This window comes from Cryptomeria japonica, chromosome 7, assembly GCF_030272615.1.
Source record: "Cryptomeria japonica chromosome 7, Sugi_1.0, whole genome shotgun sequence".
Lineage (NCBI taxonomy): Eukaryota > Viridiplantae > Streptophyta > Pinopsida > Cupressales > Cupressaceae > Cryptomeria > Cryptomeria japonica.
Genome location: NC_081411.1, coordinates 781,362,844 through 781,390,111, shown reverse-complemented (window position 1 = coordinate 781,390,111; position 27,268 = coordinate 781,362,844). Strand labels below are relative to the sequence as shown.

The following is a 27,268-nucleotide window of genomic DNA, read 5'->3' as shown; positions in this document are numbered from 1 at the left end:
GAGGAACTATTGAAGAAAAGGATGTAACAAGTAAGATGCTGAGAACCCTTCTACCTTCCTATGCAATCTGAGTCTCTGCAATCAATGAATTGAGGTCTGTACCCAATATGCTAGTTTCTTTAGATGCTACTATTGGTAAGCTACATGCATTTGAATTAAGTAACATTGATAACAGTGGGTCATCGATAAATAAAGTTGAATCTGAATTCAGTTGTTTTCATATTGATGAAACTGATGATTACATTGATAGAAAGTATAAGTACTTTGAAGAGAATCACAGTGGACCAAGTGAAAGATTTCACAAAAACATGGAGGAGGTACACAAACTGTATGAGGAAATCAGAAAGCAAGAAGAGTTTGAAGCACTATTAGCCAGAAGGCTACCGAGAGGAAAAGGTAAGTATAAAGGAAAGCTACCTTTAAAATGTTTCAATTGTGATAAGATAGGACACATGGCTTCTAACTCTCCTGACAAAGAATCTAGTGAAAAGAGAGATTATCGAGATGACAGACAGAAAGATAATCATTACAAAGGACACCGAGACTTCAGGAGAAGAGATAGAAAGACATGCCTAATAGCTGATGAGGAATCTAATGATGATAAATTAGATGAAACTAATACAGAGGAAGTTGTTTATGTGGCTATCAAAGATGGATCAGATGAAGAAAGGTATGAAGAAAAAGATTTAATATCTCATATAAATACTAATAATTCTTGGATCATAGATAGTGGTTTCTCACATCACATGACAGGTGATAAACACAAGTTTATTAAATTAGATGATTATGATGGAGGCTATGTAAGATTTGGTAATGATGCACCATGTCTGGTAAGAGGTAAAGGATCCATAACACTTCTTGACAATGCTAAATGTAATGATGTTTATTGGGTTGAAGGTTTGAAATACAATTTGTTGAGTGTAGCACAGCTAAACAACAGAGGTTACTGAATAGAGTTTGAAAAAGGAATTGTCAAAGTTCATGACAAGCATGGAAAGTTAGCTGCTACCGGGACACAAACAAGAGGTAATACATTTCATCCTGACTCAACTCGAAATAAATGTCTATATGCAAGAATAGATGATACCTAGTTATGGCATAAAAGGTTTTGTCATGTCAATTTTGATAATCTGATTAAAATAAGTAAGAAGCACCAAGTAAGAGATCTACCGAGTCTTGAAAAACCTAAGAATGCTATGTGCTGAGGATGCCAGATGGGTAAGATGACAAGATCAAGCTTTACAAGTAAGTCCTACACTTCTAAGGGAATTTTAGATCTTGTGCATATTGATCTTTGTGGTCCTATGAAAGTACAGAGTTATTATGGTGATAAATATTTCATATTATTTGTGGATGATTACTCAAGGATGATGTTAGTAATGTTTTTAAAAGAAAAATTAGAAGCTTTTCAAATGTTTAAATGGTACAAGGCTAGAGTTGAAAATGAAACAGGAAGACAATTGAAATATCCTAGATCAGCTAGAGGAGGAGAGTTTACTTTTGATGAGTTCAACTTATTTTGCAATGATCATGGTATAAAAAGACAAGTCTCTGCACTGAGAACTCCACAGTAGAATGGGATAGGTGAGAGAAGGAATAGATCTATTGTGGATTGTGCCAGAACCTTGATGATTGAAAAGAAAGTTCCACAAACATTTTGGAGAGAAGCAATAAGCACAATAGTTTACACCCTGAACTGAGTACAACTGAAGAAAGGAACTTTGAAGACACCTTATGAAATCTGGTATGACAAGGAACCTAATGTAAGTTATTTAAAATCTTTGGGAGTAGATGCTATGTTCACAAAGATGATAGAAATGGTAAGTTTGATCAGAAAAGTGAAGAAGGAACATTTCTAGGTTATTCTTCTTGAAGAAAAGTATTTAAATGTCTGATCAAATCATCTAACAAAATAGTAGAAAGTGCAAATGTGAAAATGTATGAATTTGTAGAAAGAAATGATGAAGGAAACTCCAAAGAACCAGAAGATTATGAAGGATTTGTCTATGTTCAACCGAGAAGTCCTACCAAGAAGACTGCTAAAGAAAATGAAGAGAATATCCAACTACCGAGTGATGAAGAAGATCATACAGAGCCACCGAGCTTGTATTAGCCAAGTATGTCAAAAGGAATCATGCACCAAGTTAGATTATAGGAGATAAGAATGATCCAGTGATGACAAGGAACAAACTGAGACAGAACACATGTCTAATATCTGAATTTGACCTGAGAATAGGGAAAGAGGCATTTAACTATGAAGATTGGATAAATGTTGTGATAGAAGAGATTGATGAAATCAAGAAGAATGACACATGGACACTAGTCCCAAGACCGAAAGAAAAAAATGTAATTGGTACAAAGTGGATCTTCAGAAACAAGCTAAATGAAAAAGGTGAAGTCATTCGGAATAAAGAAAGACTTGTTTGCAAAGGTTATGCTCAATAAGAAGGAATTGATTATGGTGAGAGTTTTGCACCTGTGGCAAGACTTGAAGGAGTAAGAACATTGTTGGCATATGCTACTTACAAGAATTTCAAGGTATATCAAATGGATGTCAAATCTGCATTTCTAAATGGTATATTAGAAGAAATTTTCATTGAACAAGCTGAAGGATTTGTTGAAGGAGAAAATAATGATCAGGTATGTAAATTAAACAAAGCTTTATATGGTCTGAAACAAGCACCTAGAGCATGGTATGAGAGATTGCACTCATATTTGATCAAAATTGGTTTTATAAGAACAAGTGAAAACAACAATATGTACATGAAGAATGATAAAAATGGAATACTAATCTCAGCCATATTTGTCGATGATATTATCTTTAGTGGAAATGACTCTCTATGCAAGAACTTTGGAAATGAAATGAGTAAAGAATTTGAGATGTCATTAATCCGTGAGATAAAATATTTTATAGGTCTGCAGATACTGCAAATGAAAGATGAGATTTTCACTACCCAATCCAAGTACATAAAGGAAATCTTGAAGAAATTTGGAATGGAGGATTCAAAACCAGTAAGTACTCCTATGACTACCAAATGTAAACTATCAAAGAATGATGAATCTGCATCTATTGATGAGACACTTTACCGATCTATGATTGGAAAGTTGCAATATGTTGTTCACAATAGGCCATATATAGCACATGTAGTAGGTATTGTTGCAAAATTTTCTACAGATCCTAAGGAAACTACACATGATGGCAATCAAAAGAATTTTTAGATACTTAAAGGGCACTGAAGATTGTGGCTTAGTATATCGGAAAGGAAATATTTTTGATTTAAAATTTTATACTGATGCTGATTAGGCAGGCAACATTGATGATAGGAAAAGCACAAGTGGAGGAGCTTTCTTTTTAGGAGAAAGACTAGTGAGTTGGCTTAGCAAGAAACAAGGATGTGTTTCTCAGTCAATAGTAGAAGCCGAATATGTTGCTACAGCACTGAATTGCACCAATATAGCATGGATCAAACAACTGTTGGAAGGTATAAATGAGCAAGTTACCGAGCCAGTAACTATATTTTGTGATAACACTAGTGCCATTAACATTTCAAAGAATCCTGTTATGTAGTCTAAGACAAAGCACATCTCTATCAAATATCATTATCTTAGAGAATAAGTTCAAGAGAAGAAAGTGGTTTTGGAGTATGTTAGCACAAAAAAACAAATTGCAGACATCTTGACCAAGCCACTGCCAAAGGACACTTTTGAGTATCTCAGAAGTCAATTAGGGGTCCTACCCCTATCTTCCATTCACTGACTGAGTTCAGTGAAAGCATCAATTCAATGACTCTATAGAATATATTTTAGGAGTTGATACTAATTTACACAATTTAGGAGGTTTTCTAAAGGTGTGTAGGAAACAATAAACAGGGAGCAGGAATTGAAGACAAAATGCTCTAACTGAGACTGAATTGATACATAACAACATGGAATTCACTTCTCAGAGGAAGAAATTATGTTTTTAGTTCTTTTCATTTTTGGCATTGTTTTCAAAGAGGGAGAAGACTAATGTATGGGGGAGAAGTCTATTGACTGAAGGAGAAGACTACATTTCAGAACCGTGGAGAAGACTAATGACAGAGGGAGAGCATTTCAAAATTTCACAGCAATCTGAATCCGAATCAATAAAGTCAAATCAATTGGTTTTGCCATCAATGCCAAAGGCAGAGATTGTTGGCATTATAACAGAGAAGAAGAAGGTTGGCATTCCAATTACAATGAGAGATTGTTGGCATTTCAATAAGGATATTGTGAAGGTTGTTGATGACTATGGATATAACCGATTAAGGATGATTACTGTCTTAATATTATTATTTTGTCATTGATGTCAAGAAATTGATTTTCTAATTCAGTATGATGTTGCCATATCATAAGAAGTATGATTTGATGAGTATAAAGATGTCGGTAAAAGACACAGAAAGAATATGATGAATAAGGGGATAAGTTATTCAATGGGCAACTATTACTGAGTTAGACAATGATGAGATCATGATGTATAGATTGTTTTGATATCCTACATATGCTATTGTTTGAAAGGTTAATACTATACTATGTTACCGAGCAAAGAACCTAGTCGGTAAACCCTAATGTTATCGCTATCGGTTAATGATGGCAGAATATCTACCGAGTGAAGTTTAGTATTTATCGGGTTACCGAGCAAAGAACCTAATCGGTAAACCCTAAGGAACCTAGTTGGTAGTCCTAAGGTTATCGCTATCAGTTAATGAAGGCAGAATGTCTACCAAGTGAAGTTTAGTATTTACCAAGTTACAACCGAGCTATAACAGAATGCATTAAATGTTTACATGTGATATTTAATGAAGGAAGGTGATGAGTTGGAGCGGATTAAATGATTGGTAAGTCATGTATGAAGATTGTTAAAGAATCTACGGTAAAGAAAGATCGGCAAGAAGATCTACAACTCAGATTGAACTGCAATACCTAACACAAGTTTCAAGGTAAAAATGCAAGTTCCAAGATGGGGTAAAACATTTTCAGATCGAACGATACATTGAACCTGGACAAGATTGAAGATCTAATGGCTATGATTGATCATGGGAAATGCGATCAAGGAGATTAAGCGGTTGGAAGATTGTTTATAAATAGGAAACTATTGATAAATAATGTATGCGGGCAAGTGTATGCACAAGGATGCTACATAGTGATTACCGAGCATAGAAGCTTGAAGACCTGCTTTGATAACAGAGTATAGAGCTAGGCAGAGGGACAAGATAAGTCCTATGAATTGATTGTATTGAGAAAATAAGAATCTACTTCAACATTTTTAGATGTGAAGTTGCAGACATATTTTTATTACTATTATTTTGAGAAGTAGAAGAAAATCTCTTAACCAAGTGGACTTAACAGTCTTATTTGTAAAATCCTCTAGCAAGGTGACATTCTTATTGAGTGTTTGAAATCCTTTAACAAGGTCACTTCTAACAAGGTGAAGATCTTAACAGATCTGAGGGAAATCCCTTAACTGGGTCACATATAGCAATGTGTTTGTAATCTTTAACAGGATTTGCTTTTAACCGAGCATACTCTAGAAGAGTATATTTCTTAGTAGGTCTGAAATCCCATAGTGGTTTTTCCCTATTTGGGTTTCCACGTTAAATTTGGTGTTATATGTTTGTGATCTTATCTATTTATGGGTCTACATGTATTATTATTTTTCTGATAAGGTTACCCAGGTTGAATCTATTGTTTTATTAAAGATTAAGTTTGAATGATTCACCCCCCCCTCTCGTATTGTTAGCTTGGAATCTCTACTAATCATATTTAGTATCAGAACTATCAAAATCCATTCTGGTGAGGTGTCTGAGGAGAAGAAAATTGTTTTCTTATCCCATGCTTGTCACAAAAGTTATTAAACTCACCCAATGTGAATTCTCCACCATGATCTGATCTCAAACATTTAATCGTCAGTCCTGTCTCAGTTTCCTCTTTCTCTTTAAAGGTTTAAACTTTTTAAATGCTTTATATTTTTCTCTTATAAAAGTAACCCACATGATTCTATAATAATCATCAATGATTAGCATTGAATATCTATCACCTTGAAAACTTTTGACTCTAGTAGGGCCACACAGATTAGTATGAATAAGATCAAGAACATCATTTGATTTATCTTGTATACTACTAAAAGAGGTTCTGACTTGTTTACCCATTTGACATTCTTTACATACCAGATTATAAGGCTTCATAATCTTAGGTATATCCCTAACAGCCTTACTTGAACTGGTCTTCACAATGCAATCAAAATTTGCATGACACAACCTTTATGCCATAGACAACTCTCATCAATCTACATAATCAAACATGTCTTCTCATCAGAGTTTAAGTGAAACATATTACCTTTTTTCTGTGTACCGGTTGCAATCTCCAAGCCAAATCTATTAATGATTTTGCATTTTACATCCTTGAACTATAATTGAAATCTCTTATCTACCAATTATCCTACACTCAAAAGATCATGCCTCAAACCTTCAACATAATAAACATTGTCAACATGTTCTTACCATCCAATGATATGGTTCCTTTTCCTTTAATCATATATGCTTTGTAATCTCCAAATCTAACTAGACCACCATCAAATTCTTGCAAAGAGAGAAACTTCCCTTTATCTCCAATCATATGATGTGAACAACCACTTTCAATTACCCATTCATCCTTGTCCTCAAATTTAGTAGCAAGTGTGTTTTCTTCAGGTACATTCTTTTCCAGAGCTAGATCATCTTCCTTGATAGCCAAGAATACCCATTCCTTCCCATTACCAGATCCACTAGCAGAGTCTTATACGGGTTCATCATCTGAATCAGTAATGCCTTCCTCATCCATTGTGTAGCATGATTTGTCTTTGTTTTTCTTGTATTTATAGTTGTCCTGATATCCAAGGTTAGGCATAAATGATCTTCTAACTCTTTCTTCAAATCTTTAATTCCTTTCACAACATCTAGATGCAAAATGACAAATCTCATTACATGCAAAGCATTTAAAAGGTGCTTTTCTTTCATACTTACTTCCTATCAGTCCTTTAGGTACTCTTCTAGAAAACAGTGCTTCAAGTTGCTCAAACTCATCATCTTCTCTCTTCATATCTTCCAATTCCTCTGGATATAAATCTTTCCAGTCTTTCTTACCAGTTAGAGATGTAGATTCATAAAAAGTAGGTTCAATCTTCACAGCTCCAGAAGGTCCAAATTCATCAAGCTCAAAAGAAGATAGTTTCCCAACCATAGTAACTCTGTTGATAGATGTATTAGCCATTGTTCTCAACTCATTAATAGAAGTATCCTTTATTTTGTCAGTAACCATCAAGTTTAGCAATCTTCACTATAGGGTCACCTTCATTAAGAGTCTCCAACTTATCCCATATAGCTTTTCTAGATGATTTGTCGGTTAATTATTCTCAACCTTGTTGTCCAGGTTTTCCAAAGGAGGATTGCCAGTTCCTAGATTATAGGGTGTGACACCATTCTGTGTGATCTCTGAAATCTCCTTGCCAAGACATCTTAGATGAGTCTCTATCTGAATCTTCCATACTGTGTAATTTGTTTCATCAAGCCTCGAAATATCCCTTCAAAAGTTAGCTCCAGAATAGCTGGATGAACTTGAATTGTTAGTCACCATAAGATCTTCCTCAAGCAGTTAAGATTTCTGCAGAGAGGACCAAAGCTTTGATACCAATTGTTAGATAGTTAAAACAACTGGAATACAACTGAGAGGGGGGGTGAATCTGTTGTCACAAATTACATGAACCATTAGCAATTTAAACTTTAATACTAGAACCCAAAACATTAATATCAGAATAGTAGATAAACCAATTAAGCATAAACAATAATCAGAGAATAAAAGCCATCCATATAACACCAAGATTTGTACGTGGAAGACCCAGTAAAGGGAAAAACCATGGTGGCAGGCCTACCTACAATCAGATAATACTTTTGTAGTAAGTATGTGAATTACAATAAAGGGGCCTGTACTTGAAGGAAGGCCAACATCCTAGAGCGCACTGCTTATCACAAAAGAAGCCTCACTGACTACATACAAATCTAGACTACAATCCAGAGAAGTATTGAACTGCAAAAGATAGCATCTCTTATGCCTGAGTACAGTTCCGATTAAGCTCAATATCGGAGGACTAAATCCCCTCACATAAAACCAATTCAATCTCCAATGATCGACCAACTCCTATGTCTGAGTGATATTGCATTATTCATACATTACATTCCTTGACCATGACCTCTTACATTAACCATGACGATCTCAATAAGATCTTACATCTATATATACAAACCCTCGATGATAAATAATCAGGTCGGCCACTAGATAATAAACCGATTACATAATTAGAAACCATGTCGGCCTTAGACCAAACAAATAATATCAACACATAAGACAACCTAAAAATACATAAAGAGGTCCTATCCATATGTTACATTAAATCTTGTCCATAATCTAGATCAACTAGGACAAAGTATAGGGTCCACATGCTTTAGCAATGATCTCCAACTACCAAGTCTCGATCATGATCACCAACAGCATCCTAAAAATCCACCAAAAGCTACACCAATACCACTTATGCAATTCATCAAAGATCTCCATCAAAAGCTTTACCAGTGAAAACCTCGTCAGAACTAAAAACCAATCTTCTAAGCAAGAAGGATAGCATCCGATCTCTAGACAAAAATGAACTGATCAAATATGAGTATAAGTATCATGAAGAAGCCAATTTCATCACTAGACTATACCGGAGCCTACCGGATCATGTCGGATCCAAGTTAACCAAAAACCACTCAACCTACCGGGACTAGAAGGGTGTCGGTAAAGCATCCAAATAGCTAGTATTGGCATCAATGAGAAAACATCAACGCAACACATAATCAATTCCACTAAATGGCCAATGAAAGGGACTTTGCGATAGAGTTCAAGATGAAGGATTTGAGGCTTATGCACTAGTTTCTAGGCATGGAGGTATGCCAGACAGATGGAGAGATTTTACTAGGACAAGGAAACTACTACATTGAAATCTTGAGGAGGTTTGAAATGGAAATTCGCAGACCCATGTCTACACCCATGATCATGAATTGGAAGAAGGTAGACTCATCCAAGGAGAAGGATGTAGACCCCACCTTATACAAGTAGTTGATTGGATCTCTCATGCATTTTTCCAACACCAAGATAGATATATCCTTTGCAGTAAACTCTCTTAGTCATTTCATGGTCAAACAAAAGAGAGTGCATTGGAAAATGTCAAAGCATGTGTTGCAGTATTTGCATGGTACAATCGAGTATGCAATTAGATAAGCTTGAGGTGATGGTATTGGGTTGATAGGTTATACTGACTTAGATTGGGCAGGCAGTATAATGGACATGAAAATAAATTCAGGGTGTTGCTTTAGCTTGGGATCAAGAGCTGTCTCTTGGTATAACAGGAAGCAGAAGTTTGTGGCTCTAAGTTCTGGAGAGGCAGAATATGTAGCAGCTAGCATGGTGATGTGTGAGGATATATGGCTTTGGAAGTTTCTAGTAGCCTTTTTTGGTTAGAGAGTTGAGACTATGATGATACACTGCAACAATTAGAGTTGCATCATGTTGTCTGAGAATTTGGTATTTCGTGATAGGTCTAAGCATATAGACATCAAGTATCATTTCATCAAGGATTGTGTATAGCGGGGGATTGCTCAGTTATAATATATACCTATAGATTAGTAGGTAGCAGATATCTTGAAAAAGGCATTTGGGAAGGAAAAATTCATCTTCTTCAGAGATAAGTTGGGTTTCATGCAGAACAACTTCCTCGCTAAGAGGGAGTGTTAGTTTGAGTAGCTTGGGCAACTGTCATCTCCATTCCAAAGAATTAGTAAATAATTGTTTTTGGGGAATTTTATTAGAGTCCAGACAATTATTTAATTAATTAATTATTTTCTTTAGAGACATCTAGCAACCAATTGTTTATGGTTTGTTAGAGTCTAATTAATCTTAGCCATTGATTGAAATTAAATCATGGCCATTGGTTTTGCAATGAGACTATTACAAAAAGAGATCAATGGGCATTTGGAGAACACACACTTGAGAAGCATTTGCAGTCATTGAAAATAAATTTGTAGTCATACAAAAAAATTTTACAGTCATAGAAAATAAATTTGCAGTCTTAGCAAATAGTTTTGCAGTAATAGCAAGGGCTCAGTGATAGCGTTGGAGAAAGTAGGTGTGGAATGTCAGCTGGAGAAATTGGGAGAAGAATTTCTAGAGGAGAACAATGGCAAGCAATTTATGTATCTCTTGATTTGCTGAAAATTAGTAAAATTCCTCGTCTGCATTACTGGTTTTCCCTTTGGGGTTTTTCTAGGGATAATTTGTCCAAAAATATTGTGTTCATTGTAATGCATATTTTTTTTCTGTGATTTTATTTGTGAAATTGCAGTTGTGTTATTTTTCAATATTTGTTATAAATTAATTTTTGGTAGTCAAATAATCTATATAAGATAGGAGATTGATAATCAGTAGATACAATAGAATTTTCACACTAAGTATGATATTACCGTGTCATTTGGATATTTAAGCATACTTATTTAGGATTGGTCTCATTTTGTAGAAATGTTAATATAATTAAACATGGATAAAACGTAAATATTTTGTTAAATTTGGTTTATGATTTAAAAAAAAATCAATTTACCTTTTTTATGTTTATCTTTATTAGTTTCTACAAAGGCAAGATACTTTTGTATTAAGTTTAATTTTGAATTTGATTTATTTATCTTTATTTTAAATCTAAATCTTCAAATTTCAAATTCATATTCAAATTTAAACTTTTGCAATCCTTTATATTAATCATTTTGAAGCAATCTAATACATTTTTCATACACTATGTTGTGATTTCATGATATATAATATAAAATTCAACATGAATTTTATTTTATATGGAGCAATAGTAATCATGCTCAAAAGTGTAATAATTAGAGAGCAAATAAATTTTAAAGACTATAAAAAACAAATGTAGAATAATGACAATTGAGATTGCATTTTATTAGTCAATTCCTACACAACATAGATCAATTTTGTGCATTAGATGAAGTTCATGATAATTGAGATCAAACTCATGGAGCTCGAGATCCATCTACATCAGTCTCTTTATCAATTAAAAGTTTGAAACATTCATCAAAATAAAATAATTAATCATTCAACAATGACAAAATATTCCAATCAACATCTACATCATCTATCATCAATTTTAGAACTACACACATATATCCCTTTATTTAATTTAACACATACATCAATTTCAATTATCTATCCTAGCTCAATTATTAGATTATAATTATTTTTATTTATTTGTTTAATCTAGATTTATTAAAAAAAAGTTTCTTTGCTTATAATATCCATAGATAATGATCTTAATATCTAAAAAACATTTTTCAAAATATACAGTTATTATCATTTTTTGTTAAACATAAATATAACTTCTCACACATATTGCACAACTCATTGTATCTAACCACCTTTCATATATTAAATATAAAATATAAATTCTACTTATTAGAAATATCTAGTTCGTATAAAAATATGTTTATCAAATGGATAACTTCTACATCCCATTCTTAAATTAAAATCATAAAGCATATATACTTATCTCAATGATACGGATCAAATCTAGTCTCCTAAGTAATCGGTAGTCAATTCAACCAAAAGTGAATGAATAAATGCTAGTTTATATCAAAAGTTAAAATGTTTGTGATCAATGTCTTTCTCACCAAAATTATAGATTATTAAAAGTGGACTCTCCTCTTCCTTCCTGTTTGTCGTTCCTGAGATGTGCCCTGTTTAGTGTTTGTGGGCATTCTCTGTTTTTTAATATTCCAATTTATTTTATCCAATCTAATTCAATTACAAGGAGCAAGTGTTTTTTTTCAATTTATTTCATTCATACTATTTGTTTTAACTTTTCTTTCATCTATCTTTTGATTTGTAATATTTAACTATCCACCATTTCATCAATGAAAACATCCAACATATGCCAACTGCACAAACATTAAGCAGATAGAAAGTTTCACGTGGTATTTTTTTATCACTGGACATATGTTAACTGCACATTTACATAGACCAACTGCACATATGCCAACTGCACATTTACAAACAATGTAAGGACAGTAAGGGGTACAAAGTTTCACATGGCAATTTTTTGTCACTGCACATAAGCAAATTCCACATTTACATATGCCAACTGCACATTTACAAACAATTTAAAGACAGTAAGTGGGTACAAAGTTTCACATCACTGCATATGTCAGCTGCACAATTACATATGCCAACTGCACATTTACAAACAATGTCTGGACAGTAAGTGGGTACAAAGTATCACATGTTATTTTTTGTCACTGCACATATGCTAATTCCACATTTACGTATGCCAACTTCACATTTACAAACAATGTATAGACAGTAAGCCCCCGTACAAAGTTTGACATCACTGCACATATGTCAGCTTCACATTTACATATGCCAACTACACATTTACAAACAATGTAAGGACAATAAGCGGGTACAAAGTTTCACATGGTATTTTTTTATTACTGCACATATGCTAACTCCACATTTACATATGCCAACCATACATTTACAAACAATGTAAGGAATTGTAACAAAGGTTAATTACTTGTAGAGTAAGTGGGTACAAACAATATAAAGACAGTAAGCCCGTACAAAGTTTCACGTCATTGCACATATGTCAGCTGCACATTTACATATGACGATTGCACATTTACAAACAATGTAAGGACAGTAACCAATAGGTGCAAAGTTTCACCTAGTTTTTTTTTTTTTTTTTCGTCGCTCCTTCCGATTGGCATAAACGTTTAACGTTATCCTTCCCAGACACAAGTTTCACGTTGTCTTTTCTATTGAATACTATAAATAGCGTTGTAAGCCGAAGACCTAGTGTATCAATTCCTAAGTTCCAGGAAAAGTGTTAAGCGTCAATATTTTTAGCCTGCTTCGCCAATGGCCAGTTTGAAGGGAGACGACAATTCTTCTTCTATTCCAGATAGATCTCTCAACCTCTGGGATGATGATTTTGTCCAATCTATGGAAACACCATATGGGGTAAGTAACTTCTTTACTATTCTCACCAAAGCTTTCCTTTCTAGATTCTTCTGCTACTTTTCTTCCTTGCTGACTGCATTTTTCAGGGATCTGAATACCGAGAACGTCTGGAAACTCTGGTGAAAGAAGTGAAAATCTTGTTAAAAGAAATGAAGACTGGATTAGACGGCGATCTGATCGAGCGACTTGAGATGGTTGACGCATTGCAATGCCTCGGAATAGATCGATATTTTCAGGCTGAGATAAAAGCAGCTCTTGGTTATGTTTACGGGTTTGTTAAATTTTTCTTTTAACATTTGGGTTGCTAACAAAAAATATAAATTACGATGGAAATCGTAACGTAACAGAAAGGTTTGGTTTATAATGGATGCAGATGTTGGGATCAAAGTGTGGGTATAGGATTAGGATCTGGAAGTGTTACGAAGAATTTGAATGCTACAGCTTTAGGACTTACACTTCTCAGGCTTCATCGTTATGATGTATCTGCAGGTACTTTAATTATGTATTTCCATCCTAATGCAAGTTAAAACTATCAAGAACGTATATTGATTTTCTTTTTGTAATATATTTGTACCGAATCCAATAACTCAATGCACTTTTAAAATGTTTTTTCTTTCATTATATACCTTAATTATTTCTTTATTGTGTTCTTGTACATACATACAGATAATTAATCATTTGTTTATGTGTTCTATTGTGAGAAGATGTGTTGGAGGATTTCAAAGACAAAAGTGGGCAGTTCTCTTTCTCGGAAGGAAATAATGATAATAATCAGAACATCATTGTAGATGAACGTGGAATGCGAAGTATTCTCAATCTGTTTAGAGTTTCAAGTGTGGCATTTCCACGAGAAAAAGTTATGGAAGAAGCTAAAATATTTAGCTCAACATATCTTAGGCAAATATTAGAAAAACTTGAAAACACATATAAGAAAAGTTTTCTGAAAGAGGTAATAATTTTTCAATTTAAAAAAAAAATGAATTATTATATTAAGAACGTTCTTAAAACACCCCTTAGTGGATATTTATTAAATTTTATCATTTCAATTTTATAGGTGGAATATGCACTCTTGTATGAATGGACTCGTACTTTTTCTAGATGGGAGGCACTAAATTTCATTGAAATATATGAAGAGGACAATTTGAAGTAAGAGTTACAAATATTTTATCAATGTTTTTTTCAACTTTTCGATTAAAAATAGATTTTAAACTTCTTTAAGCTAATTAAGGGATTTTCATTTTTCAGGTTAAAGGATAGCAAGGTTATTGAATTGGCAAAATTAGATGTCAATATATTACAATTTGTGTACAATATGGAGATGAAAAAAGTCTCTAGGTAATTATCACCATCAAAAAAATTAAATAATACTTTTTTTTTTAAATGATATATTTAAATAATATCAAAACAACAAAAACAATTAATAATGAAAATTTTATAGATATTTATGCAAATATTTAATGTTTGATCTAATCATAAATTAAATGGTTGATTACTTTGTTGATATATTTAAATAGATTCAACCAAGATTTATCATGCATTGAGAACTATTAATTTAAAACATTTGTATTATGTTTAAGAGCATGGATATAGTTAAAAGAAAAAAAAATTTAATTTTGAACCTATCAATTTTTGAATTAGTTATAAAAAAGAAGGTAATAATTTGATTTATTTTTATGACAGTTGGTGGGCAGAATGTGGGATCATGAAATTGATTTCAATTAGACAACGTCCAATGGAATATTATTTGTTAGGACTTAGTGCTACAGATGAAGAGGAATTTTACAGTAGTAGAATGGCTTTTACCAAATCAACAACACTTCTTTCTTTAATGGACGATCTTCTTGATGATTACTTAACATTTGAGCAAGTTGAACTTGTTGTTCAGGCTATTACTCAAGGTTGGGATATTTCTATTGTACAAGATATTCCAGAATTCTAGAATTTTTTTTTCTAACAGTACATGAATTGGCAAATGAGGCAACTGAAAAGCAAGGACGTGACATGATGCCATTTATTACAAAAGCAGTAAGTATACTTTTCTAAACTATAATTTTTTTATTTGCTTCTTTTTTTTCAAATAAAATAATAAGATATATAGTAATAATTAAAAAATACCTTAAATTCAACATTAATAAGGAAAAAAAAATTCATGCGCTATTTTAGTCTAGAATTGTTTTATTTTATGAATATGTTTTAATTTTAATTTTAAAACTATCATTTTATCTTTAAAGTTAGTTTTGGTAATGTATTTTTTCCAATTTTGTATGTAACTTTTAAATATATTTTTAAAAAATCTACATTTATTATTTTAATTAAAAAATAAAATTAAACCTGAATTTTTTATTTAAAAAATATAGTACATGCTATACATTTATATCTAACTTTTAAATGTTTCATTTATAGACATCATGTTATTTTAAAATTTTGAGGTTTTTATATTTAAAAATAAATATTTGTTTTAACTAATTTATATTTCAAATTCATGTCATGAATTACTTCATCCCACCACCAATATAAGTCATATCTCTAGACTTAATTTCAAAGTGTATTTTGGAACTCTGCATTATAGTTAGTTAGAAAAATAAAAAATGGTATCATGAATGAATAATCTTCTAGATTCTCCACTTAATGTGCCTGTTTGAGAAAAGCCTGATACAACATATTTACTATTTAAAATAATGACAATAACAATTAGGATTTTGCAACACCATACAATACCTATCCTAAAAAAGATGGCATATTTAAGATAATATACTAAAATAATACTCATGTTTGCATCACTATGAACTATTGTATAATACTATTTTATTTGAATTTGTTGTTTTTTTATAATACTTGAAAATTTCAATTTCTGTTAGAAAAAAAGTGAAATGAAAGTACACTAAGAATGTAAAAGATATTATTTTGTTTGACAAATTTATTGTGACTACTTTTTAAGATCAAATAAATTATATAAATTATGAAATAAAATTTGAAGATTGAATTATTAATTCAAGTATATTATGATTAAGTGGGCAGATTATGCTGAAGCTAGTTTACAACAAGCACATTGGAACATTAGTAAACATTATCCAACCTATAATGAGTACTTGAAGATTGCATCAACAACTGCAGCAATTGGACCATTATTGTTGCACCCTATTCTCTTGGCAGCCCAACATTTAGAAGACAACACTATTCAGAAGACATTTAATAATCAATGCAGATTCTATGAGCTCATATGGTTGTGTACACGTTTAATTGATGATGTTCATGATTACCAGGTTTTACACTCTCTTTTAAATTTGTGATTAGTTTAAAAATCACATGATATTATACTTACAATATTAGCATATTAACACATTTCTTATGGTAATGAAGGATGATAAACTCTATGGACAAACAAGCTCAGCAATTTCCTGTTATATGATAGATCATCCTGAATGTTCAGAAGAAGAGGCATTAAACAACATCAACTATATGGTTGACCAATTAATTAAAGAATTAACATGGGAATTTCTAAATCAAGATAGTGCTCTGCTTGATTGGGAAAAGATAAGCTTCAACCTCAACAAAGGGTTGCAATGTTTCTATGTATATGGAGATGGCTTTTCAAATCATGACAAAGGAAAAAAGCAGCGGATAAAGAAAATTCTTGTTGATCCAATAAAAATATAAAAAAGGTAGAGCTTCTATTATCGAAAAGCTAAAATCCTACTATATAATATTTATTTGATATATATTCCTATTAAAATTATATAATATATTTATAGAGGATGTCCCTCTTTTCCATTGTAGCAATATTCTCATTCTTACTAGACAATTCTATAACTTGATTTGTTATTGTTACTACACCATCTATATATTGATTTTCAAATTGAGTAATAATATAAAAATATTATTCGAAGAAATATCCCACTAACAAGTCTTCTTATTTTCAGGTTAGAGTGCTACATAAGAAGACACAAAGCCTTGATTCAAAATAGAATGCAATCTATTCAACTTCTACTCTACTATTACTATGACTAGTTTTGTTCCAATTTCAATTTTTTATGGTTTGTGTTTTAGAACTATAATGGGTTGTGGCCCTTCCCCACATATTTTAGTAGAAAACAATTCTATGTAAATCAGTTTATTAAAATTAATGTTCATTTTTAATAATTGGAATATAGTTCCTCATCAAATCACCTTTAAAATAGATTAGAGGAGGATATGAAATGCTATTAAATAAATAAATAAATAAGCATATAAACTGATTTCAAATAAACAAGTGATACATGTTAGAAACACAGTATACTCAGTGCAAGGTTAACTTTTTTGTTGCTTGTCCAATGAAGGTCTAGTAATTGATATGTTTAAATCTAGTTCTTTGGCTCTAATGCACAGACTTCCCTTTGAATCTCTCTAAACTCCTTGAATGCTATAATCATAATTCTATATATATGAAGTAACCTCCCCTCCTTTTAGATGGTTACCTCTAAACTCATTGTAAGGACATCATAAAAGGGGTGATGTCATTATATTTTTGTAAATAATACTTTCAATGCAATGTACAAGAAGATTTTAAATTGTAATTTTCAATCCACGAAAGACCATTCACATTGTGTTGTCTTTTATCTCTTAATTTCTTAAATACTAAATTTATATAAAGATTCTAAAACATAAGATTCATCACTTCTAGAAGATTACAAGGATGAAGTAGTATTTGTAATGTTTATTTTTAGTTAATTTGATTTATCTGGCTCCAATTTTTATTTTTAATTGATGAGAGTAAAAAATTAAAGAAATTTAATTGTAGGGTTATAAATTTGATCAAATAATATTTAATAATTAGGGTTATGTAATCTATCATAAGAACAATTGTCCAAAAATTACATAAGAAATTAATTCTAAAATAAAGTGGCAGATGTTCTCATAAAAAAAGTTGTCATTTATGATGGGTTAATAGATGGCATCATGATAATTGTGGGTTATTTTGAGGACATGATTTTATTTAATTTGAAAATTATTATCTTGGGATGAAATGGGGTGTTAGAATTTATAGCTTATTTGCCCTATAAAGAGATGATCATATTAAATTTTTATATATTACTCATTTTACATATGTCTATTATGTCTTCAGCCATTTATTTTATGTATCAGTTCATGGATAACAATAATTAGATTTGGGAGAGCAAAGGAGAAAAATACTCTTTTTTTATGAAAATAATCTTATCCAAAAATTATAATATATTCTAAAGGTTATATTTTGTCATTCAAGAAAGAATTTGTATGCTATTTACTTCAAATATTAAATTTTATTTAAATAAAAATATTATGCTCTATCCTATGTATGAATTATTTTATTGTTTATGCAATATATTAATAAATAAATTAGGAATAAATAATAATAATAGTATGACATACTTTTTATTGCTAGTCTCTAGGGTACAAAAAATAATTAAATAATATTAGGTCCTAGAGACAACTGAGAGGGGGGGGGGGGGGGTGAATCAATTGTCTAATAAATTTAAACCAAAAACAACTCAAACAACTTATTGCTTAATACCGATAAACCAGTTAAGTATGTCGGTAGACAGTGTTAACAGATAATTGCTATACCAGTAAAGATTAATGCATGAAACATAAACACAAAGTCATCCACAACACATAACACCAATATTTGTACGTTGAAACCCTGTAAGGGGAAAAACCACCATAGGAAACCTTACCCACAATCAGATGGTACTCCTGTAGATAGTAATTGTACATAAATGGGGTCTGCACATGCAGAAGGTCCAACAGCCTAGAGCTCACTGCTCAATCACAAAATGAGAGTCACACTGACTACAGTTGGATGGTTAAATCCAATAAGAATATACTGCACAAAATAGCATCTTCGTATGCTTGATTTAGTACAGGTGTAATGCTGATATGCTTCTTCAGAAACCTAGCTTTACCTTCAAATGATGTCTTGGTCTATAGCTCTGTTTAATCTCACATATACTTTCACTTAATTCTTTTTCGCATTCCCACATTCGATCTTAGAAATAATATCTTACATTTATACCATAACCTAAGACCAATTTTAGTAGGTCGGCTCTACAAGATATTACAATAAAAACATTTTACGAACAATACAATATCTGATGCAATAATTAATTAAAAATATTGGCTTAAAGCATCTACAACAATAATAAATCATCTCCATAGCATGCCATGTGGATCTGGAAAAGATAAATCCGTTGGTGTAACCCTAGGTAACCCTGGACCTACTTGCTGGTAAAAGCAAATATGCAAATATGATTATACCAATGATTAATTGTTCAAAACAAAGTGTCCACATGATGTCTTCGACATTACCAAGTGTCTTCCATATCACTCCAAGTGCCAAAGATCATTATATCCTGTCGGTGAACCATATATCGGTAACTGTGCAATAGTTACTTGCTTGCCGGTGAATGCTGTTGGATCTCCAGAGTGCTAGTGCTTTAGTAGGTGTTGACATCAACGACAGAATCATACCAAAATACCAACAATCTCCCCTTTTGGCATTGATGGCAACACAAGATGGAAAAACCATCAAAGTGCCGAAACAGAAATGGCAAAAACCAAAAATCAACAATCTCTCCAAAAAGCGCATAACCAAAATACATAGAGTAATAGTTTCTCTCAAACAACAATCTCTCCCTCTGGGAGCAACATGTGTTATTCAAATTTCTCTTAAAAGATAATGTGTTTTTCCATAGATATCTCTCCCCCTTTGACATCAAATGCCAAAGTTATATTAATAAAATGAAGTTCATATACAAAATACCAATCAATTCAATATACCAACTACTCCCCCTAAGAAGTAGCTTCCTCATCAAAGACCGGAGTAAAAGGTTTGTCTTTTAATTCTGTCGGTTGATGACAATCATCAACTATCTAAGTCTCTACCGGTGGTGGTATGACTCCAAGCTGATCTTTGAGATATTCAAAAGTCTCCTTAGGCAAAGGTTTTGTGAAAATATCTGCAAGCTGTTCTTTAGTACTCACATAAACCAATTTTATCTCTTTTTCTTCAACTTTTTCCCTTAGAAAATTCAATTTGATAGAAACATGTTTTGTTTTAGAATGTAATACGAGATTCTTAGATATATCAATTGCTACAGTGTTATCACAATATATGGTAATAGGTTCCTTGCATTTTACCTCTATGTCTTTCAACATTTGCTTAAGACATAGTAACTATGTACAGTTATTTGCTACTGCAACATATTCTAATTTTGCTATTGATAAAGATGTACAACTCTGTTTCTTACTCAACCAAGAAACTAATCTCTTTCCAAGAAAGAATGCTCTACTAGTGGTGCTTTTTCTATCATCCACATCTCCTGCCCAATTTGCATCTGTGTATGCACATAGATCAAAATTTTCATCTCGAGGATACCATAATCCAAGATTTGCAGTGCCTTGCAATTACCAGAAAATCTTTTTTACTGCTGATTCATGATTTTCTCTAGGATTACTTTGAAAACTAGAAACAATACATACTGCATTCATAATATCAGGTCTGGTTTGTGTCAAATATAGTAAACCTCCTACCATAGATTTGTATCTAGTTGTATTAATAGGTGTAGATTCATCCCTTTGAGATAATTTGTCATTTGTAGTCATAGGTGTGCTTACCGGTTTAGAGTTCTCCATCCCAAATCTCGTTAGTAACTCTTTCAAGTACTTGGATTGACTAAAAAATATACCTTTGTCAGTCTGTGAAATCTGCAATCCTAAAAAGAATTTTATTTCTCCAATCATAGACATTTCAAATTCTTGTTGCATTTTAATAGAAAATTCTTTACATAATCCATCTTCTCCTCCAAAGATTATATCATCAACAAATACTTCTATAATCAAGATGTCATCATTAGTTATTTTGTAATATAAATTGTTGTTTGCATTTCCTTTAGTAAAACCAATATTTAAATGATACTTATCCAACCTTGGATACCAAGCTCTTGGGGTTTGTTTCAATCCATATAAAGCTTTTCTTAACCTGTAAACCATATCATTGTCATCTGTCAAAGAAAATCCATCAGGTTGTTCAATATAGACTTCCTCTTCAAGATCTCCATTCAAGAATGCACATTTAATGTCCATTTGATAAACTTTGTAGTTCTTGTGAGCTGCAAAAGCCAAGAATAATCTGACTACCTCAATTCTAGCTACCGGTGCAAAGGTTTCATTGTAATCAACTCCTTTCTAAGAATATCCCTTACACACTAGTCTTGCTTTATTTCTGACAACCTAACCATCTTCATTAAGTTTGTTTCTAAATACCCATTTGGTTCCAATTACATTTTTATCTTTAGGTTGGGGAACTAATGTCCAAGTATTATTTTTCTCAATTTGTTCTAATTCTTCTTCCATAGCTTTAATCCAAAATTTATCTTCACATGCCTCATTAAAAGATGATGGTTCAATTTGAGAAATAAGACATACCTCTTAATTTGCCAATCTTTCTCTTGTCATAACTCCCTTAAATTTGTTTCCAATTATCTGATCTTCAGAATGATTCAATTTTACATACCGGGGTGTCTTAGTTTGCTGTTGTTCTTCAATTACTGTGGAATCCTCTGATGGTACCGGGGTAACTAGATATTCATTCTGTACTGGTGGATTTAGTATAGCTTCATTTGTCACAATTTCTATTGCCAGTTCAGAGTCTATATACCTTGAAGTTCCTCTGAATTGTTTATCAATCTTTACATTGTACTCTCAACAATTTTCTACAATCTATTATTAAAACATCTATATGCCTTGGTCTTAGATGAATAACCAAGAAATATTCCTTCATCACTTCTAGGATAAATTTGCAAATATACTCATCTCTTCTAATATAACATTTACTTCCAAAAATTCTAAAATACTTAAGAGTAGGAGTATTACGAAACCATAGTTCATGATGGGTCTTACCGGTTTCACTTTTGATGTGAACTTTGTTGAATGTATAGATGGTTGTGCTGACTGCTTCTCTCCAATATATATGTGGTAAATTTGCTTCAGATAACATACTTCTTGCTGCATCCAAGATAGTTCTATTTTTCCTTTCAACAACTCCATTTTGCTGTGGTGTCCGAGGTGCTGATAGCTGTCTTCTAATTCCATTCACTTCATAGAATGTATTAAAGTCCTTAGATGTGAATTCTCCTCCTTGATCTGATCTTAAACATTTGATTTCCTTACCATTTTCATTTTCAACCATTGCTTTGAATAGTTTGAACTTTCCAAGTGCTTCTAATTTTTCTCTGAGAAAAGGAACCCAACACATTCTAGAATAATCATCAATAATTAGCATGAAATATCTATCACCTTGTAAGCTTTTAGTTCTAGTTGAACCATATAAATCAGTGTGAATCAAGTCAAGAGCATTATTGGATTTTTCTGGAATACTTTTGAAACTTGCTCTAACTTGTTTTCCAAATTGACATTCCTTACATATTGTATTCTAAGGTTTCACAATTTTAGGTAGATCTCTAACTACCTTAAAAGTACTCATCTTTACAATGTAATCAAAGTTTACATGATAGAGTCTCTTATGCCATAACCAACTTTCATCTATATGTGCAATCAAGCATGCCTTTTCACTATTATTCAAATGAAATATATTACCTCTAGTCTGATTACCAGTTGCAATTTCTAAACCAGTTCTATTCATGATTTTGCGTTTTCCTTTCTTAAATTGTAATTGAAATCCTTTCTCGACTAATTGACAAACACTTAAAAGATTATGCTTTAATCCTTCAACATTGTAGACATTGTCAGTGTTATGCTTACCATTAAGAGATATTGTACCCTTACCTTTGATTGAATAGGATTTGTCATCCCCAAATCTTAATAAACCTCCATTGTATTCTTGAAAGTTAAAGAATTTACCTTTGTCTCCTATCATATGATGTGAACATCCTGAATCAATGATCCATTCATCCTTTACGTCAACTTTAGCCACTAGGGCTTCTTCTACCAGATGAGCAGTAGGTGTCGGTTGATCTTCTATTATAGCAACAAAAACCCATCCATTGTCTATTGGATCGTCATCAGAATCATCAGTCACACCTTCATCAGCAATGTAACAAGATTTGTCTTTGTTCTTCTTAAATTGTATCTCTAATATTCAGGATTAGGCTTGTATGTTCTTCTAGCTTCTTCTCTTAGTCTAGCATGTCTAACAGGGCATCTCGAAGCCATGTGACCAATCTTATTACAGTTAAAATATTTAAAGGGTGCTTTACCTTCATACTTACTTCCAACTAGACCTTTAGGCATTTTTCTTGCAAATAGTGCTTCAAGCTCTTCAAGTTCTTCATTCTCCTTCCTATTTTCTTCAAGTTCTCTTGCATAAAAGGCTTTCCAATCTGATTTGTCAAATGATGGAGCAAATGATGTTGGTTCTTTAAAGGCCAAATTTGCATTTATAGTAGCAACATGACCAAATTCCTCAATTTCAAAGGCTGAAAGTTTTCCAATTAATGTATCCCTAGTTACTGATGTATTAGACATTGCTCTCAACTCATTTATAGTAGTAACCTTCATTTTATATGCCGGTGGCAATCCTCTTAAGATTTTTGAAACAATTTCATCCTCACGCAAGCTTCCTCCACAACATTTAATACCCAAAACAATTTCATTTACTCTTTCCATAAAAGCAAAAATCCTTTCATCTTCTTCCATTTTCAGATGATCATACCTGACTCAGAAGCTTTCAGGTTTTGCAATCTTGACTGTGGAATCTCCATCTTTCAGTGTTTCCAAATGAACCCAAATAGCTTTAGTAGTAGACCTATCTGATAATCCCATGATTTGTTGATCTGATAAAGCGCTCAGAAGTGCTTCTCTTGCTTTGCAATCATTCTCCTCATCTTTAGCTAAGGTAGTTGGAGCGGTCTAACCAACTACAACAGCAGTATAACCATTCTTTGTAACTTCCCAAATGTCTTTACCAATGCAATTTAGATGTGTCTCCATTTTGATCTTCCATATTACATAGTTGGTTCCATCAAGTTTATGACTGTCCTTCCTGATATAATTAGTAGTCATTGAATCTCCTCAAGTTGTTAACCTTCTGCAAAAGAGGACTAAGCTTTGATGCCAATTGTTAGGTCTCAGAAACAACTGAGAGGGGGGGGGGGGGGTGAATCAGTTGTCTAATAAATTCAAACCAAAAACAAGTCAAACAACTTATTGCTTAATACTGGTAAACCAGTTAAGTATGTTGGTATACAATGCTAACAATTAATTGCTATACCGGTAAAGATTAATGCATGAAACATAAACACAAAGTCATCCACAACACATAACACCAATATTTGTACGTGGAAACCCTATAAGGGGAAAAACCAAGGTGGGAAACCTTACCTGTAATCAGATGATACTACTACAGATAGTAAGTGTACATAAATGGGGTCTGCACATGCAGAAATACCAATAGCCTAGAGCTCACTGCTCAATCACAAAATGGGAGTCACACTGACTATAGTTGGATGCTTAAATCTAATAAGAATGTACTGCACAAAATAGCATCTTCATATGCTGGATTCAGTACTGGTGTAATGCTGATATGCTTCTTCAAAAACCTAGCTTCACCTTCAAATGATGTCTTCGTGTATAGCTCTGCTTAATCTTGCATATACTTTCACTTAATTTTTTTTTGCATTCCCACATTTGATCTTACAAATAAGATCTTACATTTATACCATAGCCTAAGACCAATTTTAGTAGGTTGGCTCTACAAGATATTACAATAAAAACATTTTACAAACAATACAATATCCGATGCAATAATGGATTAAACATGTTGTCTTAAAGCATTTACAACAATAATAAATCATCTCCATAGCATGCCATGCTGATCTGGAAAAGATAAACCTATCGTTGTAACCCTAAGTAACCTTGGACCTATTTGCCGGTAAAAGCAAATATGCAAATATGATTATACCAATAATTAATTCTTCAAAACAAAGTGTCCACACGATGTCTTTGACATTACCAAGTGTCTTCCATATCATTACAAGTGCTGATGATCATTATATCTTGTCGGTGAACCATATATCGTTAACTGTACAATAGTTACTTGCTTTATCCTGCCGGTGAACCATATATCGGTAACTGTGCAATAGTTACTTGCTTTATCCTACCGGTGAACCATATATCGGTAACTATGCAATAGTTACTTGCTTGCCGGTGAATGTTGCTGGATCTCCAAAGTGCTAGTGCTTTAGTATGTGTTGACATCAATGACAAAACCACACCAAAATACCAACAAATAAAAGTAATAAATGTAGAAAATAAAGAAAAAAATGCATTCATTGAGATAATGGTAAACCATAGATCAATAATTTTCATAACCAAACCCTCTATACTTTCAAAGAAAATCCTATAATTATCTGTATGGGTAATGGAAGCAAACGATAATCTTCTACCCCAAGGGTGAATCAATATTTCAAAATAATCTTGATTTGTGCAGGTTATATTTAATAAATTGTCCTAAGAATGACAAGAGGCCAAATCATAACTAGGCTTATAAATATCTGTACCACTAGTTAGGATAGCTCATATTTTATTTATTTTAGGCGCTGAACAATTTCTTAATCCAAACTTGGATCTAAAAACTAGATAAATTGCTTTTTCATAAACTTGGTGTATCAATTCTAGAAAATTAGGTTTGCTACACTTCACTTGAAATAAGTAGCGTACTAATGTTGATACCCTAACTAAATTACTCAAGATCATAGCCTTATCACAACATATTATTATTTTACATAGAGGTTGATTGACATAGTCAAAGGGAAGTATATTGAGATGCATTTCAAAGAGTTAGTATAGTTGAAGAAGGATACTTTTTGTAACGTCCCACCAAGGAAATCTAGAGGACAATAGCTAACTAAACAATTAAACATAGCAATATTTTTGTTTTAAAAAACAAATAACATAACATTACAAACTCAACATGAAAGAAAATATAACGTTTGCACATGTGGAAGATAATAACTCTCCTAACTAAGTCCTCGTGTGTTTTCTTAACATCGCTACCTAAGAAACAAACTAAACTTCATATATAACTGAAACCATAATAATCATCATGACATTGCATTTACAAGAGTAACCTTTCTAATATTTTATTCATTTTAATAACCAATTGAAGTATTCCTATTGTAGTCAGATTATTGTTGTTATACTGGCATTAGCATAGAGCTTTTTCATAGCATCACTATCTACTCTTGCATAGTATTTGCTTATCATATTCAACCATCTTGAATCTCCATATGGCATCCATGGCTAGTGCTAAAAGCTGAGAGCTACACTCATTTGGGACTTGGAGAGGAGAGAAAACAGGGAGAAGCATCAAAAGGCATCATGGAAGCATCTTAGGGAGGCTCTTCTCCTTTCTTTTATTTTGTTAAACTTCTTTCATGCTTTTTGAAATCTCTCTTGATATGTTTGGAATGGTTTTTAGTTCTTTGTTTTGTTTTTATGGTTGAAACTAACTTATTAACATTGAACTTTATTGTTGCCTTGTCCCCATTTCCATGACATCACCTATGATAACCTATGCAAAGATATAATGGTACATCCAATCACATAAGAGTGGTCGATACCAACATTGAACCACTTAACACTAATCTAGAATTAAATTATTTAAATTCCATCAAATTACTTTACATTACATTAATCTCCCTAACAGAGTGTCAAAATTACAATGATAATGAAACAATTAAAGTGGTATAATAACAATGAGAATTAAATGCATAGCATCTCCTAAAACATCACTAAATCATTTTCACCAAGAACTGGGGCAAAACTAGAAATATGATATAAGATCCATCCAACCCACAAACATGTCCACTAGTTGCCACTAGAGGTTGGTAACAACCACCTGACCATGTGGAACCTGTAGTGTGCTAAATTGTACCTGGTTCATTTATGATACTTGTGCATGATGCCTAAGGAATTTATGATGACCCTGTGATCAAAATTATAACATTTTGTCATCGTAAGGCCTTCATTCCAAGGATCATTTCTTAGCCCTACCAACCCTTTGGGGCCTATTCCCGATGGGTGGCAGCACAATGAGGGGATGTCTGCATGCCACACTAACATCTCAAAAAGTGGTTAGAATTTAAAAGTTTTGATGACTCAAATGCACAGCGACACATGTCCCTTGGCTTGTGTC

General features: G+C 32.4%; 1 protein-coding gene across 1 annotated transcript; it reads left to right on the top strand.

Moving 5' to 3' along the window:
* The first annotated feature begins 12,938 nt into the window (after positions 1-12,938).
* LOC131068962 (longifolene synthase) lies at positions 12,939-17,167 on the top strand. Its single transcript, XM_059209144.1, is given in 11 exon segments — positions 12,939-13,101; positions 13,188-13,372; positions 13,475-13,590; positions 13,806-14,050; positions 14,156-14,247; positions 14,347-14,436; positions 14,782-15,032; positions 15,035-15,126; positions 16,113-16,364; positions 16,462-16,763; positions 17,022-17,167. Coding segments are annotated over 10 exon segments (1,722 nt in total). The 5' UTR covers positions 12,939-12,999; the 3' UTR covers positions 16,759-16,763; positions 17,022-17,167.
* Positions 17,168-27,268: the final 10,101 nt, after the last annotated feature.